At 38.1% G+C, this 17072-nt stretch overlaps 3 protein-coding genes across 4 annotated transcripts; 1 reads left to right on the top strand and 2 right to left on the bottom strand.

The window, feature by feature from the left end:
• Window positions 1-894: 894 nt before the first annotated feature.
• or95a1 (odorant receptor, family 95, subfamily A, member 1) lies at window positions 895-3725 on the bottom strand. Its single transcript, XM_071496892.1, has one exon. The coding sequence runs from the start codon at window positions 2051-2053 to the stop codon at window positions 1028-1030; it is 1026 nt and encodes a 341-aa protein (XP_071352993.1). The 5' UTR covers window positions 2054-3725; the 3' UTR covers window positions 895-1027.
• Window positions 3726-10456: 6731 nt separating this feature from the next.
• On the top strand, window positions 10457-13180 carry LOC139632125 (diablo IAP-binding mitochondrial protein-like). 2 transcript variants are annotated; one of them, XM_071496895.1, is made up of 6 exons: window positions 10457-10771; window positions 11068-11197; window positions 11384-11509; window positions 11929-12039; window positions 12196-12292; window positions 12513-13180. In XM_071496895.1, exons 1-6 carry the CDS (start codon window positions 10638-10640, stop codon window positions 12716-12718), a joined length of 804 nt encoding a protein of 267 aa, XP_071352996.1. In that variant the 5' UTR covers window positions 10457-10637; the 3' UTR covers window positions 12719-13180. The 2 variants fall into 2 exon arrangements, with proteins under 2 accessions (XP_071352996.1, XP_071352995.1); XM_071496894.1 differs by having other exon boundaries at window positions 11065-11197.
• Window positions 13181-13423: 243 nt separating this feature from the next.
• On the bottom strand, window positions 13424-16968 carry LOC139632124 (odorant receptor 131-2-like). The gene has a single exon (XM_071496893.1). It carries the CDS (start codon window positions 14501-14503, stop codon window positions 13571-13573), a length of 933 nt encoding a protein of 310 aa, XP_071352994.1. The 5' UTR covers window positions 14504-16968; the 3' UTR covers window positions 13424-13570.
• Window positions 16969-17072: the final 104 nt, after the last annotated feature.

Genomic DNA, 17072 nt, shown 5'->3' with positions numbered 1-17072 from the left:
ACAATGTAATACCTGTTGCATGATCATACTGGCCCAAGTATGAAAATGTGATGGAAAATCAGTGACGACGTGGTCTATTATGAAATCACATTTATTTCAGTACTTCCTTCCCATCATTATATAACTCAATTCCTATCGATGCAATTCATTCAGTTAATGAGACCTGGATCAAGAGAAGCTGCATAAAACGAAAAGATGAATAAAACTATGAAAAATTATTCATTTATTAAATGTTTTGTTAAAATTTTCTCATAATGAAATAATGAGTTTATAGTGACTGTAACAGCAGTGGTGACAGCGGTGTTTGCTACAGGTCTGATGTCTTCACTGACACTCCACAAGAAAGGATTCATCTGTTGAAACAATTTCCATTTCAGTTTGGCCTGTAATCAGATAGAAAAACATTTTATGACTAACATTACTGCTGTAGACTTTTAAATACCTTCCAAGTCCTTTATTTATTCATTTATTTAATTTGGAAGAAATTTTATTCAATGCTTTTTAAAGGATAGATTCTATCAAATCTGTCTTAATTCAGTACACAGGTGCCCATATTTCTTCAAGGGAATTTTATTTAAAAAAAAGACTAACATTGAAAGATACCCTTGATCTGTCAAACTCAGACTGCTGAGGCTTCATACTGTATTACAGAAGCTTCTGATAAACTTTGAAAGAGCAGGGACTGTGAATTTTGTCCCCCATCACTTACAAGGAAAGTGCATTAAGAAGGGCTTCTTAATGGTCTGTATGAACAGGAGAAAACACACACACACACACACACACACACACACACACACACACACACACACGCACACAGACACACACACACACAAACACAAACACAAACACACACAAAACAGCTCCAAAGGTCATATGGGCACCTGGGTTTTATTTAAAGACAGTCTTGAAATATTGTGAAGTTATCCTTTAAAACTTTTTATGACCTGTAGTAAAGACCCTGTTCAACCATCACAAATGCATCCTCCAACATTTATGTATTATGTTTGAGAGCTCAGTCAAAACTAAATCAGTCTCTGACTAGGAGTTTGTCTTTTTTTGAGCAGCAGAGGAATATTTTTCCAATATAGCCCCTGAGGCTCTGATCTCTAAAGCCATAGATGAGTGGGCTGAGAAAGCGTGGGATCAGGATGAAGCAGAAGTAATTAAAAAAGGCAATGTCTTCTGGAAGCCAGTTAGCGTGCAGCACTATGAGAGTTTCAGTGATGGGGTGAGTGAAGGCCAGCATGCACAGCAACAGCTGCAAGCCGTGGAGCAGTACAGTGTACATGGCTTTGTTGACAGACACTCTGTCCTGTCTCAGCTTCCTGGTTTCCAGCAGGATTCTCACATAAGTAAAGAGGATGATGACCGCCACTACTGCAAAGAAGAGGACACTCGCAGCAGCTTTGAACAATGTCTGAATTGGAGATGAGTTGACAACAACGGTTTTGCAAAACACAGGGGTAGAGAAGACATCCACAGCAGAATCACGTTCCCCGATAGAATATTCAATGATTGGGAAGATACAGCTGATGAGCCAGAGAGACAGAATAATGATCCAGATACGGTCTGAGCGCCAGGTGGCTGGGCGCTGCAGAGGATAGAAGATGGCAACATAACGCTCCAGTGACATGGTGGCCAGTATCAAGGGTGTGTTCTGGAAAGTAGCAGTGGATATGAACAGCAGAGGAAAACAGTATACGATAGCAAATTTCACCTGACCCATAACAAAGAGGAAGAGCAGCACAGAAGACAATAGCTGGAGGGTGTCATTGACCAGCATGTAAGCAAACAGGATGTAACGGGTCGTCTCCAGGAACTGCCTGTGTGACACAAAGATGTGCAGCATGACAGCAATGCAGCACAGGAAGATGCAGAAGAAGGGGATTACCACACACACCTTGATGATGACAGACAGGCTTTTGTAGGATGCTGCATTGGCTGGAAGTTCAGTCAGGTTCTGCATTTTGCAGCTGTGCACTGGAGCACACCTGTTAAAAAAAAACATGTAAGGTCCATATACACACTGAGAAATGAAATAAAATAAATACATAAAACGTCCATATTACATCCAAGTGGAATTTGAATTAGAACACAACTCTTGTTGAATGTCTACCCGTCAGATAAAAGAACAATATAGCAAATACTTGATAATTAAGAGAAAACCTCAACGTTGCAAGAAAAAAAAAATATTGTTTTGTCTTTAAAACAGACTGTTTGTATTACACATCCCACATTTAGAAATAAGGAGCACTTCACTCACCTAAGAATATTCTCATCAGTCAGAGGAGCTCAGATTTCTTATCACATATTGTAGCTTCAAATAGCAACATCCCTGGGGCATTGTTCCCCTTATCACATGTTTGACCTCACTCTGATATGTTCAACTCAGGCCCTGTTCCTCCAGAGATACATTAGCATCATGTTTCCCATTATCAACAGATTTCAGTGTGGAGATGGACTAATGAGCTGATATTCTTGTAGAACAGGATTTCTGGAAGGAATCTTAAAAAAAAAAAAATCTAATAATCCCATTTTATTTCAAATTAAAAACCACAATTGCTGCAGATGAAAAAATGTTAAATACATCACTTATGTCTCCAAGAGTGATCCAATATTTATTTAATCTGATTCATCTATTCTATTATATTCCAACCTTATTTACCTTTTTATGCCCTCAAATATTTAAAAATGTACAATATCCATAATACAATGACTGTCTGCTGTTGAATGTACTTTACTCAAGTAAAATTTTGAATGCAGGACGTACAGGGTAGTCTTGCTCAATATTTTCACCACTGCCAGAGTGAATTCATTCCATGTGACTGTGATTCTACCGTACTATATCATACTTCATACCAAGAACTAAATGTTTAGCTTTAGTACAATATGTCGGTACATTACTAGCGTCATCCACTCAGGGGCAGAATACATCCGTAGCAAAGCTGAAGGTTGCACAGTTAATGCTAAGTGTTAGCAAACAGTCGATAACTTACACTCTCAGCTGACAGGCACAACTCTGGCATCTCATTGGAGTCTTGTCATTTCTGTCCTCTTGATGAAGGTGCGCTCAATCGTCTGCCAACTCAGAGAAAGTATCACCAAACCAGTAACAACTTGCTTTGCTGCTAGGCAGTTAAGGAAGTAGCAGCAGTGTATTGGAGCTTGTTGGCTGAAAACAGCTGCTTGTCTCTACTGGCGGAAATGTGCTTGATAAAGAGATATTAAAATAGTATGTGGAGGACCCCAATTATCCTAAAACAATAGACTATATTCAGTCAATCTACTCTGCCAGCCACATTATTTTCCTGTATGATAAACTGCAGCCAGGATGAGTGGAATTCTAGCAGCAAATCTCCTTAAATAAAGATAACCTTGCATGTAATATGATGCATGAAGACACTGCACGCCAGAACATATTTGACTGTGAAAATGAATGATGTAGTGTTCATAGTTGATAGATAGAGAGACTGGACAACCACATTGGTAGCAGCAACATTTAAAAAAAAATTTTTTTTTTGAGGGCATTCACTCAGCTGAGCTTTTTCCAGCTGGAAGGGAGAGCTCTCATATTGATCGCTGGCACTGCGATGAGATGATTTTGCTGAGTGGACACTTTTATATGAGCTGGGTCGGTTCTTCCAGCTGTGTCTTGTCTAATGCAGAATGAACTGTTGGCAATAATCCTCAGTTTCTTTCAAGATGAGTCTTGAAAGAAAATACATATAATACATCCCACAATTTACAGTGAAAGTTCATCGTGTGAAAACAAGTTTTTGTCCATAACTCAAGAATTCATATACTATTTATGACACAATTTTAACACAAATGTCTGACGTTATAAAATGATGAAGTGGTGACAGTTTATATCCAAAAGGTCAAAGGTCAACTTAACCCTGACATCATAATGTTCGGCAAAAACACTTTGGCCATCATTCAGTGATGTAATGCAAAAAGGGGAGATTGTGACCATATTTCCGACGGATTGGAGGAGGCATGCTACGACAAGGAGGTAAATCTAGTTTTGTTTCCAACTGGAGTGTAAGGAGCGGTGCAGTTTGATGCAGTTGCTCAGGCAGCCATGTTTTTCAGTTTGGAAAAATTCTCCACTTCCCCAGGATTCATTGCAATTTAGTCATCCTAAACCTCACACCAAGAACTAGACAGCTTTTAGCAACAGATGAATTTAGACTGCCGTCTGACTATGAATTTGATGTAATCCATGGTTAAAGTCTGTGTACTATGTCGGTATCTAATATATTGAAAAGACTGTAAGATACACTTGCTCAAATTATTATCAATAGACTGTTCATACATATGTAGTCAGCGATGTTGGCTAAGGTTAAGATAAACTTCTGATACATAAACAACATGGGTTACTGTCACGTGCGGGGTAATGATTTAAGTCAGGGTTAAAGGACATGGCTGTGTGGTTGAACACATGTTATCTAAGGGAGAGAAAGTAAATCTTGTTAACAGTTTTAAAGATCAGTACTGTCCATCTGCTGGAATTATGCTTACGCTTATTACAAATTGGATCAGAAATCAAGAAATAGCAAAATACTTTTTTTTTTTTTTTTTTATTTTATAGCTGTTTAGTTAAGCACATTAAAATTTCTTTTTATATCTCAGAGCTCCACCAGGATTAATATGATTTCAATCATACGGAATGTGTTGTACACATTTCTGTATCTACAGTGTAATACTGCAGCCATTTGTAGCTGCTGTAGAATGTAAGGCTGTTTGTGAACTACAGTGCAAAAGGTAAACGGACACCTTGAAACACTGACCTGACACAAACATAGTGGCATTTTGTACAAACAGTGCTTAAACTTCTCTGACAATGTTCAGTGTCACACACTTACACAACATTATTGATGTCACACTAGAAACATAACTTGCAGGTGTAACTTCAGAACTGTTTTTCAAGGAGATGATGAAACACATAAAGAGATGTTTCTTTAGTTTAAATGACTTGCGTGTGCAGCACTGGAATTAGCACTGCCCTGTGTGATATCTCAAGAGCATGATTAGAGAACACGTCCCATATCCCCTGTTTAGCAATTAACAGACTAGCTGATTATTAACTTAAAGCTCCTGAGCCTAATTGTGCAACCTGAAGTTTTCATTTGTTTGGCAAACAAGTTGACTCTACTGGGAGCAGCTCACAGGGGCTCATCAGCCCTTTTACGCAAGTTTTGCGTCAGTAATCAGGACTGCAGGGGATTGGTCCAAAATCTGTGTCCAAAACAAATTTTCTGCTCCTGAATCCCAGTGGATGCCACCTCAGCAAATAACTTACTTGAAGGTTATCAGACAAAATGAATGCTATTGCCAAACTTTTGGCAACAAGAATTTTAGTGAAATATTAAATGACCTGGAGAAATGTCAGTAAAACTAAGCTATTTTCAGTGACATGAATAACAAAAAAATGAGAGGATGGGTATATTAGAGAGTGCAACACACACACACACACACACACACACACACACACACACACACACACACGAAGACACAAAGGACTTTGGCACAACTTATCTACCTATAGGCCTAGTCACTATAGCCATGTAATCACAGTCAATCTCATAACCAGAAGTATAGAAGTAAAGAAAAATAGAAATCTAATATGGGAACAGAACACCTCTAAATCTTTAAATCTTAACTATAGAGAAAAAGAAGTGAAGCTAGTCTCAGTGATTTTTTTGGCAAACTGAAGAAGGTGTAGGTTTTCAGTTTAAGACAAGATCCTTTCATCCCTGAGACAATAAATGAGAGGACTAAGACATTTTGGAGCAAGACCAAACATTAGTTTAAGTACCTGACTTGAACAAACAATATGAAATAAATCTGAAGGACAGATCCTTCTGTGAATGGGCACCACAGCTGGATGAAACACACCAACAGATGGACAGCATGAGGAATCACTGTTCTGAGCCCTTTCCTTGTTGGCTTTTTATCATCTCCTGATGCAGCTTTGGCCACTTTCATTATTTTGCACATGAACAAGAAGTAAAATTGATTTATAGCTGACCTAATGTCATCCTGCCATGTGTGAAGAAAGAATAGCTCCATAGAGCATGTTTTTAATTGTGTGGGGAAGCTAAGGGATACTGAGGCAATTAAAGTGGAGAGATCAATAGAAATGGTTATAAAGCTGTGGCCATGAATGATGAGGATGCAATGAATAGCACTGCATGTGGAACACAGCTCTCAGTGATGCAGGAGAAGTCAAATTAAATAGTTCCGATGTGCCTTCCCTCCCTCTGGCCATGTTGCCCCGAGAATAATTGTTTGCCCAACAGCCACTGTGGCCTTTATGCCCATGCGTCTGTCAAAATCTCAAACGTCATTGCCACAGTCTTTGTAGCTTAGATTGGTTGTGTGCATATATTATACTGCTAACTTCTAACTAACTAGTCAAGTCTCTGGTCACCAGCATCACTGCTCTCTCTCGCGCTCTCTCTCACCCGCTACGCACACAACCTACGTACTGAGCTGCACTACCCCTGTAACAATATTGTCTCTCAAACTTCTCAAACTTACTGCAGATCTTGCACAGAGGTGATAAATTGTTAAATTGCTTGTTTGCTCGCTACTGCTGCCTTTTAATACTTAATGTGCAAGTTTAGTTTCCACACACATCTGCACATGTGTATAATGCTGCAATATCATAAATGATCCCAGAAAGGCTGCTGTCCTCTCCGCTTGACAAGCTCCATTCCTTGTCAATGGCACATGGTCACGCCCACAAAAATGTCAGAAACTATACTTAGATACAAAAGCTTGAAGTCAAGCTAGCTTCAGGAGACAATAGCCTAATGCCACCACAAGAGGGCAGTAAATTGCATGATGAATGCAAACAGGCATCAAGTCCTCTATGGGACAGAACCCTGTTCTGACATCAGACATGGGGAGCAATGTTACTTGCACATCAGTATCAATCAAATTGATGTCAGTTTTTAGCTTCAACTGGTCAAGCATTGCTTGCCTTGTTTGACCTGATGTCACCGAGTTGAACATTTGAACTTTACTGTGCAAAATGATTCATTTGAGTTTGACACTTGGACTGTTCTTGCATTCATCTGGTGAAAGTGACAAGTTTCTCTGAAATGAAATGTATTTACATATTTATAGATTCTGGTAAATTGATACATGATGATATGAAGCATTTTAATTGATACATGACAATGGACTCCATCTTAAAACATGTTTTCATGTTTTTCATGTTATTTGTGTTTTTTTTTTTTCTTGTTTTTTTCCCATCAGAAAGTCAAGTTATTTAGTTGTAACCATCAAATTACTCAGTGGCCTTTGAGCCCAGGCATGTGGCAGAAAGGATCTGTTTTTTTTTGTGACACCGAAGGCCAAATGGCTTTGCCCCTAAAATGACAAAATCCCTGGCCTGGTCACCAGCCATACATTTTTTGTTATCTGGTTTGCTGAACTCAGCCATGCATTTGGTAAAATGGATTGATTTTTAGTAGGCTACCTGAAGTGAGAGAGGAGACAGAGTCTGGGGCAAAAAGCAGTGCAAAGCTTGCCTACATAGGTGTGCACACAATGCTCAAATGCACTGGCTGAAAATCTGCTTCAAATGTTTGGATAAGTCAGGTTGAACATACAATATGGCCCACTCATGTGGTTCATGACACATGAGGCTCTACAGAGAAGTGCTCTTTCTTACTAGCCAGTGTCCGCCACAGTCTTTCCGATTCATCACTTGAATGTTCCACAATTAACCGAGGATTTATTCACACCTCTCATTATATAGGCATAATATAAAAGCTGTCTAGCGTTGTGGTTTGTGCCGTTACTTCTTTGTAGGGCTGTGAACAGCACACTCATTTACTCAGCCCTTCTTTTCCCCTCAGAGCCACATAATTTATGTAGTTATGTAGTTTTTGCAGAGAGCATATAGGCTATGAAAAGGATTTGCACACAACGTTGAGACAGTGATATGAAAAGCAGCACTGTGAATGGGCGCAGTGACGACTGCATTTGGTGTCCGACTTACTTTGATGTGTTAAATAATTATTTAGTTTGAACAAAAAGGCTCTATAATGTATGATATGAAACTGTGTTCAAAAAGTGTCTTCAAAAGATATTTAAAATGTAAAGATCTTTAAAATATTTAAATTAGAGGTTTCAAAAGTAAAGATGTGTAGGATATGTACCAATTATACCATTTTTATGCTTAAGTGGGGCGTTGTTTTTATGTTGACTGAGGGGAGGCTCATTGTCCCACACTTTCAAAACCCCTGCTCTACGCGGTCTTAAAACAAATACAGAACTACCTTTCGAAATCTGCAGTTTTAACCACAATGAAAGGTCAGTTAACCCAAATAAAAAGAAAGTGTAAAGAAAGTAATTTATCTGCATCACTTCTGTTATAATTTGGGTGAACTAACCCTCTATCACTTTCTGTGGCAGCTATCTCCTTCTGTCACTCCATCACTTGCTTTACATTTACAGAGTACTTGAAGTAAACAAAAGAACTGCAGTAGATGTTATGGACATCATTAGCCACTGCAGCTGAACAGAGGAAGACAAGAGCAGCTGTGAGGAAGAAAACTTTGAGGCACCGCACACACTGTTTGAATGAATGACACACTAACACTTATGATTTTTAAACTCTGTGCAAAAACACAACTGCAGGGTGAATGCGGACCTTACATCTTCAGATTTTCAGTGTGTCTGCCAAAAACAAGAAGCTGGGTCATCTGCTCTTCTTTAAAATGGTCAGCAAATTTACACCTAGGTAATGGAAATAAACATGTTCTCAGTCATCAACATGTTACGAAGCCTGGTGAAAGCGGTTACTACACTCAAGAAGCACAACTGAATAGAGTTTCCCTGTGTACACAAGAGCCACCAAAATGCAAGCCAGTCACAACCATTAGCCCTCTCCAACATATTTCCATGATATGCTCAACAGCAATGCTGGCAGCTATCATTATCATGCCTACTGTAGCTGGTCATTAAAAAGAAGCGCAAGATTTCCATCAACCCATGAAGTTACTTACGCATGAAGGAGAAGAAAAGCCAGTTCAGAGTAAAGCTGGAGCCCTTTGGACGCACGTAGGGCCCTCTATCTCAGTAAAGCCAGACCAGTGTTGGCTCCACAATCGGGCTGGGAGAGAAATTCAGGTCGCCTTCATTGAAATGCTGTGTACTGCAATGTGCCATCTTACGTGTGGGCAGTCCCTGTGTGTTTATAAACTTAGGGAGGGCCGTAAGTTATGCACTAACTTGACTATAAAAATTATTGTGTTTTTTTTTAAGTTTTTTTTTTTTTTGGAGATTATTTTTTTATTTTTGCCTTTAATATAATAGTAAATACTTATGCAAGGTATGTAATAATCCTCATACAAAAATCAATACCATTTCAAATCACAAAAACTATTTAAGACCCATCTCAATGGTACATTATTGTTCAAGGTAATATTTTGTCACGAAACATAAATCCTATACACGTCTATGGTCCTAACGAGGATGCTTTAAGGATAATTTTTCAAAAGGCTATTTCTCACTGTATCTGCCTTGGAGGACCATTATATTATCAGAGGAGGTTTTAACTGTGCCCCTGACCCAGTGCTAGAGAGAGCCACTTAAATTGATATAACTCATGTGAAATGCAAAAACACTGATTAATTATATGGAGGACCTAAGAAGGATTGAAATCTGGAGAACACAGACCCAAAGAAAGGCAATACTCTTGTTACTCAAGCCTGTTACTCAAACTCAGTAAAGCATTGATTATTTTTTAATATCTATGGAACTATTGTCTAAAGTAAAAAAATACTTGTACAATTGTATAGTAATTAGTGACCATGCAACAGTACCCATAGATCCATTTAGGTAAGCTTAAACATTGCTCAGTATGGACGTTACAACATCAAGCCTTAGTTAAATTTGTGAAAGGTTACATTTATAAATATTTTGACTGAGAAGCATTTAAAAACTATATAAGGGGAGCAATTATTAGATTAGTAACAGAAGTTACACATTAGTTACACTGAAATAAAACGGGATGATCAAGAATCACAAACATTTAAAAACCAAATTTAAAAAGTGAGACTGAAATTCTGAATGACAGAGACCCTGAAAAATTATATAATCTTTCTGTGATGAGAAAAACTGGATAAAAAGTCAATTTTGACCAGTTCTGGCAGACAACAAAGTTGACATTATATTACTCCATAGGGTCTTTTCTATCATGACCTTCAGCTAGTCCCCTTTTCTCATGCGCACACACACAATAGACAGAGAGAGAGAGAGATAGAGAGAGAGAGTGTTGGTCAAATAACCAAAACACATCAGATTCTGCAGCCTGCACGTAAGTTCTGTTTCTGTGGGCCTTTGCAGATAACACCAAATACGCACATTTGCAGGCAGAGTCAACAGATCAATGCTTTTACGCAATGAAATGTTGCTGGGGCCTTACAAATACCCACTGGACATGACAGTGTGTAGCCGTTGAGCAGACTGAAAGATTTCTAGCAGGAAACAACCTTTTTCTTTGATTTTAAAAAGACAAGGCAGCAGTGGGCTGATTAGGTCATTAGAGATTGGTTTAAACTTACATAGATCATATCAAATACTTTCTTCTAGTGCAGCAGATCTACTTAATCTGCAAAATGCAAGCTGTTCGTCAGTGTTCAGTGTGTGCCAGCCGTGCGGCCAGAGGATTTCTACAAAATCAGGCAGACATTTCACTGCTGCAGACCAGCAAGAGTGTCCTCAGAGGAGCAGCCTGCATCCGTGTCCTAAGGTTGGTTATGACATGAAGACAAGGCAATGTCATTGTATGCAGCTGGAGCACAGTCCAGATCAAGCACTGCCTATTGGAGCTTAAGCTTCAGCAACTTAAATATTGATCTTTTTCTCATTGTGTTAAAACAAGGTTTTTTCAGGTTTCACTTCTTAAACAGTACCTGAAAGATTGGTTGGCAAATTCAAACCTTAAAATTCTAACACTTTAAGATTATACCTCACAGTGTTACAAAACTTTAAGCTGAAATACCATTGGTCATGACTGTAATAACCTGCCTAATGTCTCTACAGCAGTTCTGCGGGTGTCCCATTCAGCAACAGGAAGCCTGGAGTCCAGAAGTCAGGGGAATGGACAAACACTGCACACATGAGCATAGCATCTTTAAGTGTTGCCCGTGGGCTTTGTGCTGTCCCTTTTACACAGGTTGGTGAGTCTCTTATCAGAGATAATATAAGACAGTATGTGCACTAGCCAGTCAACTGCAACTGCAGTGCTGCTTGTGTCTTTTAGAAAATGCTTCTTCTTCTTCTTCTTCATATTTTGTCCATGCACAAACTGAATGAAGAAATTAAAATACTAAATTTACCCTGTTTTACCCCCTGTTTGTAGCAAGTGGAAAACCTCTCCCATGAGTCCCTGATCAGAAGAGCAGCCTCAGTGGTTACAGACGGTTCTTGTACTTTCCTCTCCCAGACCACCTTGGCTCTCATAGATGCCCTCACAGAATATTCAAAGGTAGGTTTTTGTAATCTTATGTGAACCATTTTCCCTTTCTTATGACAATGCCAACCTCAATCTGAGATTTTCATTCATCATTGGGAAAAATATTCTCACATTACATGGCCATAGACCTGGTGCAAACATCATAATTTGAACCTCTAAGAAATGACACTGGCTCCAGAGAGGGTGTTGATGTTTTTACATTTAATAAAAGGTTTAGAAGTTTACAAATCCAGACTGTGGGTTGGAGTCACATGAGTAAAAAACTGCTCAGAGCTGTAACATACTACTCTCTACTCTAACACTTGTCTGATCATGTCTCATCAACCGTGTTTCACTGACACTCTACAAGATAAAGAAAAAGTACTGCAAGGTTATTATTTTAAACGTTCTGTGTTGTTCCTGACTGACTGTCCTGTCTCTGTTGCTAACAGGCTGTGCACACACGCATTGCTCTCCAAAAACGGTATTTGGCCTCATTGGGAAAACTGACCCCAGCAGAGGTGGATTTGCTCCAGCAGGCAATCAATGGGCAGCGTGCAGAGGTTAGTTTGAATTGATCTGATCTGAAAAGTGGTTGAAAACAAACCTAAACATACTTAAAGCATCCAGTTTTTCCTACCAAAATTATTACACTTTGCAAAACAACTCAAGAGATATATTTATCATATGAAGTTTGTCTCATCTCATTGACTTGACAGGTTAACGAAAGACTAAATGAATGCAAACGTTTTGAGTCATCCTGGATCAATGCTGTCAACTTGTGTAAACTGGCGACTGAGGCAGCATACACTTCAGGTGAGAAAAATGTGCCTGAGTGCAGTTGGATTTCTTGAGGCTTAATACAGTGCTGAATACTGCTGTATTTATAATGATGGTATCATGAAAGGATTCAATTCATATTTATATCTTAAATCTTTATTTGAAACAAAATTGAGTAGTTGGACATGAGTGCCTTCTTAAGGTCCACATTGAATGTTTGAACTTTTTCAGCAATTTTGTATGTGTGTGTTCCCAGGAGCTGAGCATGCTTCCATCGCAGTGAGGACCAACATACAAGTGGCCCAGCTGCAGGTGGAGGAGGCACGGAAACTGTCAGTGGATGCAGATAAAAAGCTTGCCGAGACTAAAGTAGAAGAGATCCAAAGGATGGCTGAATATAACTCCTCCTTAGAGGGCAGTGAAGAGCATGAGCTGCATGAAGCTTATCTACGAGAGGACTAAGAGAATAGACAGGAAAACGGGGAAAAAAATTAGTCCATGTCAATGTGCTGTTGATTTCATTGTGCTCCACTTCATTTTATATCCTCGTTATGTCTGTCTGTCATTTTGAGCTTGTTAGATGTTTGCATGTTTGCATTTAGACAAAGAAATTGAAATTTTGACAGGGGAACAAAATAAATTGCTAAAAAGTAATTCTTTATGATTTCATAAATGACTCTTCAAGGCTATGTGTTTGATAAGTGAATTTCATGGTTTTAGAGCTTTTGGAAAATTATTATTAAATCTTTGCAGTATATTATGTGGTAGCATGGCTTATTCAACAATAGAGCAAAATGTTATTTATTGTATGTATTGTTGTAACAAAGACAAAAGACTCTTTTTAAAAATATTGTTTATATGATTGTTTCTTCACTTTTCACATATCAATTTAAAATAAAATGAATCCATATGTATTTAATTTAATATACATGTTGATGGGTCCTTGTTTGTTGCCATATGATGTAATCTTAAATTGCCATGATATGATTTTTTGGTTACAATGGAGTTTTAAACCACATCTCATCAGCCTTTGAAATATTGCCTGATGACGAATAACTTGTGAAAAGGCAACAATATTTGATGTACAGATACAGATAGATTTGACATATATGACAAGTTTATGCTTCCTTCAGTTGAACAAGAATAAGCATTAGCTTTGATTCTGGTTTAAAATTTGATAAACAAATTAACTCTGTTACCCTTTTACTATTCAGAAAGTGAATTGTGAACATACACCGTTATTTCCAGTATGTTTAAATGAAATCAGAATTTCTATGAATCAAATATAATGTGAATTTTGAGAAAATGATTAATCTATCTAGCTAAAAAACATTTTTTACACAAGCCAGTGGAGGCATAATGTTTGAGTGCTTGAAAAAAAATTTCATCTCTGAGACCATAAATGAGGGGACTCAAACATCTTGGTGCAAGATAAAACATAATGTAATTAAAGTATCTGACATTTACAAATAACCTGAAATTAATCTGGAGTATTGAGGTCTCTATGAATGGGCACCACAGCTGGATGAGACAGAGCAGCAGCTGAAAACCATGAAGAACCACTGTTCTGAGCCCTTTCCTTGTCGACTTTTTATCATCTCCTGATGCAGCTCTGGCCACTTTCATTATTTTAACGTAGGAGACAACAATGATGATGCACATGACCAAAAAATAGAATTGTTGCACAGCTGACCTAATATAATCTTGCCATACATAAAAAATAAACATTTCTACTGAACAAATCTGATATTGTTTGTAGAAGCTGAGAGATGCCGATACAAAGAAGGTGGACAGAATAACAATGCAGGGTACAGAGCTGATGCCATGGACGATGAGAATACAGTGCACAGTGCTGCGTGTGGAGCACAGCTCTCCATGGCGCAGGGGCATGCAAATGGCCACATAGCGCTCCAGGGTCATTGCTGTCAAAGTAACTGGTGTGACTGTAAGATACAGAAGTGTCACAACAGAGATAATAATACACAGCCAAACTTGCATGGTAAATCGAAAATAGCTCAAGATGAGTAGGATATCAGAAATTGATAATATTACACTATCCGACAGCAATGTAACAGCAAATAAGATGTAACGTGTTGTTGTGTAAAAGCACTCTTTTTTAAAAAAGGTTACGATGAGCAACAAGTTGATGCAGAGAAAAATCATCACCAGGATCTGCACAATAATGACCTGGTCATTGATCTGTCGACGCAGAGACTCACCATCAACAACTGAGTAGTTATCTGCCATGTAGTTTCTAAGCAAACACAAGTTTTTGAGGCACTGCCAAAAGTCAAATCAAGTGTCATTCTCTAATGCACCTGTCAATAGAAAATTAGATTTTTGTTAAAAAGGTGAAAAAAGTTAAGTCCAATGCTAAGCTTCTCTGAATACAGCAATTCACCAAGCCCACCAGGTTATTCCAAAGATGAATGTCTTCTGCTGTGCAGCCTTCTGAGAGAGGGTTGTGTCTGATGACTTTAAGGACCTGAACATCCAAAAATAACACCAAATGAAACTCACTGCTGACGACACTGTTGTCATCACCATTTACTGCTCGTCCCCCTCATTAGATATCTATTGTTAGTGCCTCAGAAGTGTGAAATTACCTCAAAGAGTCATAATAATAGAGACTCACCCACTCAGTAGTTGACACATCAGAGTATGGAGTCACATTAAACATTGCGCTTGAAGTCTCACCACCCTTCATGCTATGAATCATTTCCTGCTTCACCGGACCAAACTCATACCTCTGAAAATTTAAATAATCTAGATAAGCTAGCTGTCTCTGGTGTTGTTTTACCAATGCTTTTGTGATATTTAAATTACTTAACTGATAAAATATTATGTTTGGTCTCAAAGATCAGGTTGTGACTTTCCAGGGTTTTAGTTAGCTTAATTTCACATTTTCAGCAAAAAGCTCTGACACAAAGAGAAAGTAAAGCTGACGGAAGTGCAGCAAGTGCAGTTTGTAAAATAAGATACTTGTCATACTTCCAGCATTAACCTATGAATGACTGTAGAACCCGATAATGTAATAAATCCCCGATAATGTAATAACCCCAATAATGTAATAAAAAATTTCACTTTTTCACTTTCACATTTTCAATCCACTCAAGTGAAATTTTTTAGTACATTATTGGGGTTATTACATTATCGGGGATTTATTACATTATCGGGTTTTACAGGGACCAAAAATGAATTCTTTTTTTTTTTACATTTATTCATTTTTGTATGTCTATATTTATTTATTTATCTATTCATTTAAATATTAATTCATTTATTTATTTATACATTTAATTATGTATTTCAGTGTCCGTTAGTTAATTAGCTACCTCAGGCTAAAGCCAGATTGGTTAAAGCGATTGGATGGATCTGCTCCTACTGCTTTGACAGCTACATAGGATCTTTGTGCTTCTACTGTTGTCAACTTAGCTACTTTGACACTAGAGTTAGCAACCTTTCAGATCTATTATAACTCTTGGGACAAACCTTCAGTATTTTCCATAAAGGAGAGTCAAAGTACACTACTGCAAGAGGCACCTCTCTCTGTGTCTACTGTGCTAGTCTCCCACCTCTGTCAAACAAACACAGACATCTTAGACTTTTGGGAGTAACATTGCTATCTTGTTAAATCAACAATGTAGAGTTGTTCTCACAATGACATTTGACTCCCTGTATCACAATCATCTATTTTTTAGCAATACCTCCCTTGTAGTTGAATTAAGCTCTCAACTTTAACACTGAAAATCTAACACTTTTGATTTTGCTGTGTAATTAGGCTGTTGATCATCATTGAGTCATTTTAGATATTACCCTTATCCAGTTCTACTGTTTGCAACATTACAGATGCTCAGTTTCTTGGTTTTGTCTGAATAGTTTATTGTTATGATCATCATTTTGCATCATCATCCACAGGTTTAGAGTTGCACAACTTACACACTATGTTTTCATTTATAATTTAGTGTGGAAATTTCACAATCAAAATTCAGACACTGATGTTAAATGAGTTCTTCAAAAAACCACATGTGTTGTCTGTCCCTACCCTCTGATACAACCCATGTCTTCTCAAATAACGTCCCTTTGGTGGCAGGTGTACTGGACCTTTGTCATCATAGTTACAAAAATAATTATGTCGTTAAGTTTGTGGACTGGTCACTGTTTCAAACAAGAGTCCCGTGTTTTGTGGAGGGACCACACAACATAGATGTTGTGGCTCTGGAGGTTGAGCAGGTTTTTGACTAATTGGAGGGTTGGTGGTTCGATTCCCAATTCTCCAGTATCCATGTTGAAGTGTTGATGGGAAAGATGTAGAAACCTTAATTGCCCCTGATGTATCATCTGTGTGTGAGTGAGCTGAATGAATATGTGTGTGTGAATGGGGTTTGTGGTGTAAAGTGCAATGTCAGTACAGTCCATTTATCCTCCATCCACTCCAACCTTCTCCTAATGCAGACTTTACTGCTCTATGTACTCACCTGTCTTCCCCCTTTACTCTTGTCATAATTACTGCAGAACGTAACTATGAGTCATAATAAGCTGCTTGCACTATTGACTGATGAGTTTGATTTCCCAGGAGGTCAGGCTCAGTAAAATGGCAGCCAGTTAATATAGTGCACAATATAGTTCATAGAGAGTGAATTTGGATCCAGCCTTTTGCATGTTGTATATGGAAAAGCACAGATGAAATTAAAAACAATAATGCCTCGGTTCTAAGAGAAATGGGACATGTACAGTAAATATGTATGCAGCATTTATTCATATTAATTTGTAAAACCTGTGCTTTTTCTACTGTGACAAGTCAAAATGTTGTGAAAAA

The sequence above is a fragment of the Trachinotus anak genome, unplaced genomic scaffold (assembly GCF_046630095.1).
Source record: "Trachinotus anak isolate AG129_WGS33_773 ecotype Australia unplaced genomic scaffold, CSIRO_AGI_Tana_v1 ptg000014l, whole genome shotgun sequence".
NCBI classification, from domain to species: domain Eukaryota; kingdom Metazoa; phylum Chordata; class Actinopteri; order Carangiformes; family Carangidae; genus Trachinotus; species Trachinotus anak.
Note: the sequence above shows the minus strand (reverse complement) of the source record. Positions and strands in the feature narration are given on the sequence as shown.

What these genes read in the sequence shown, in the direction of transcription:
- LOC139632124 (XM_071496893.1), bottom strand. Translation starts at nt 14,503, where the DNA reads ATGGCAGATAACTACTCAGTTGTTGATGGTGAGTCTCTGCGTCGACAG.
- or95a1 (XM_071496892.1), bottom strand. Translation starts at nt 2,053, where the DNA reads ATGTATTTATTTTATTTCATTTCTCAGTGTGTATATGGACCTTACATG.
- LOC139632125 (XM_071496894.1), top strand. Translation starts at nt 10,638, where the DNA reads ATGCAAGCTGTTCGTCAGTGTTCAGTGTGTGCCAGCCGTGCGGCCAGA. An exon ending in GTGCTGTCCCTTTTACACAG is followed by an intron (nt 11,198 to 11,383) that starts GTTGGTGAGTCT and finishes CCCTGTTTGTAG; the next exon opens with CAAGTGGAAAACCTCTCCCA. An exon ending in TGAGGCAGCATACACTTCAG is followed by an intron (nt 12,293 to 12,512) that starts GTGAGAAAAATG and finishes GTGTGTTCCCAG; the next exon opens with GAGCTGAGCATGCTTCCATC.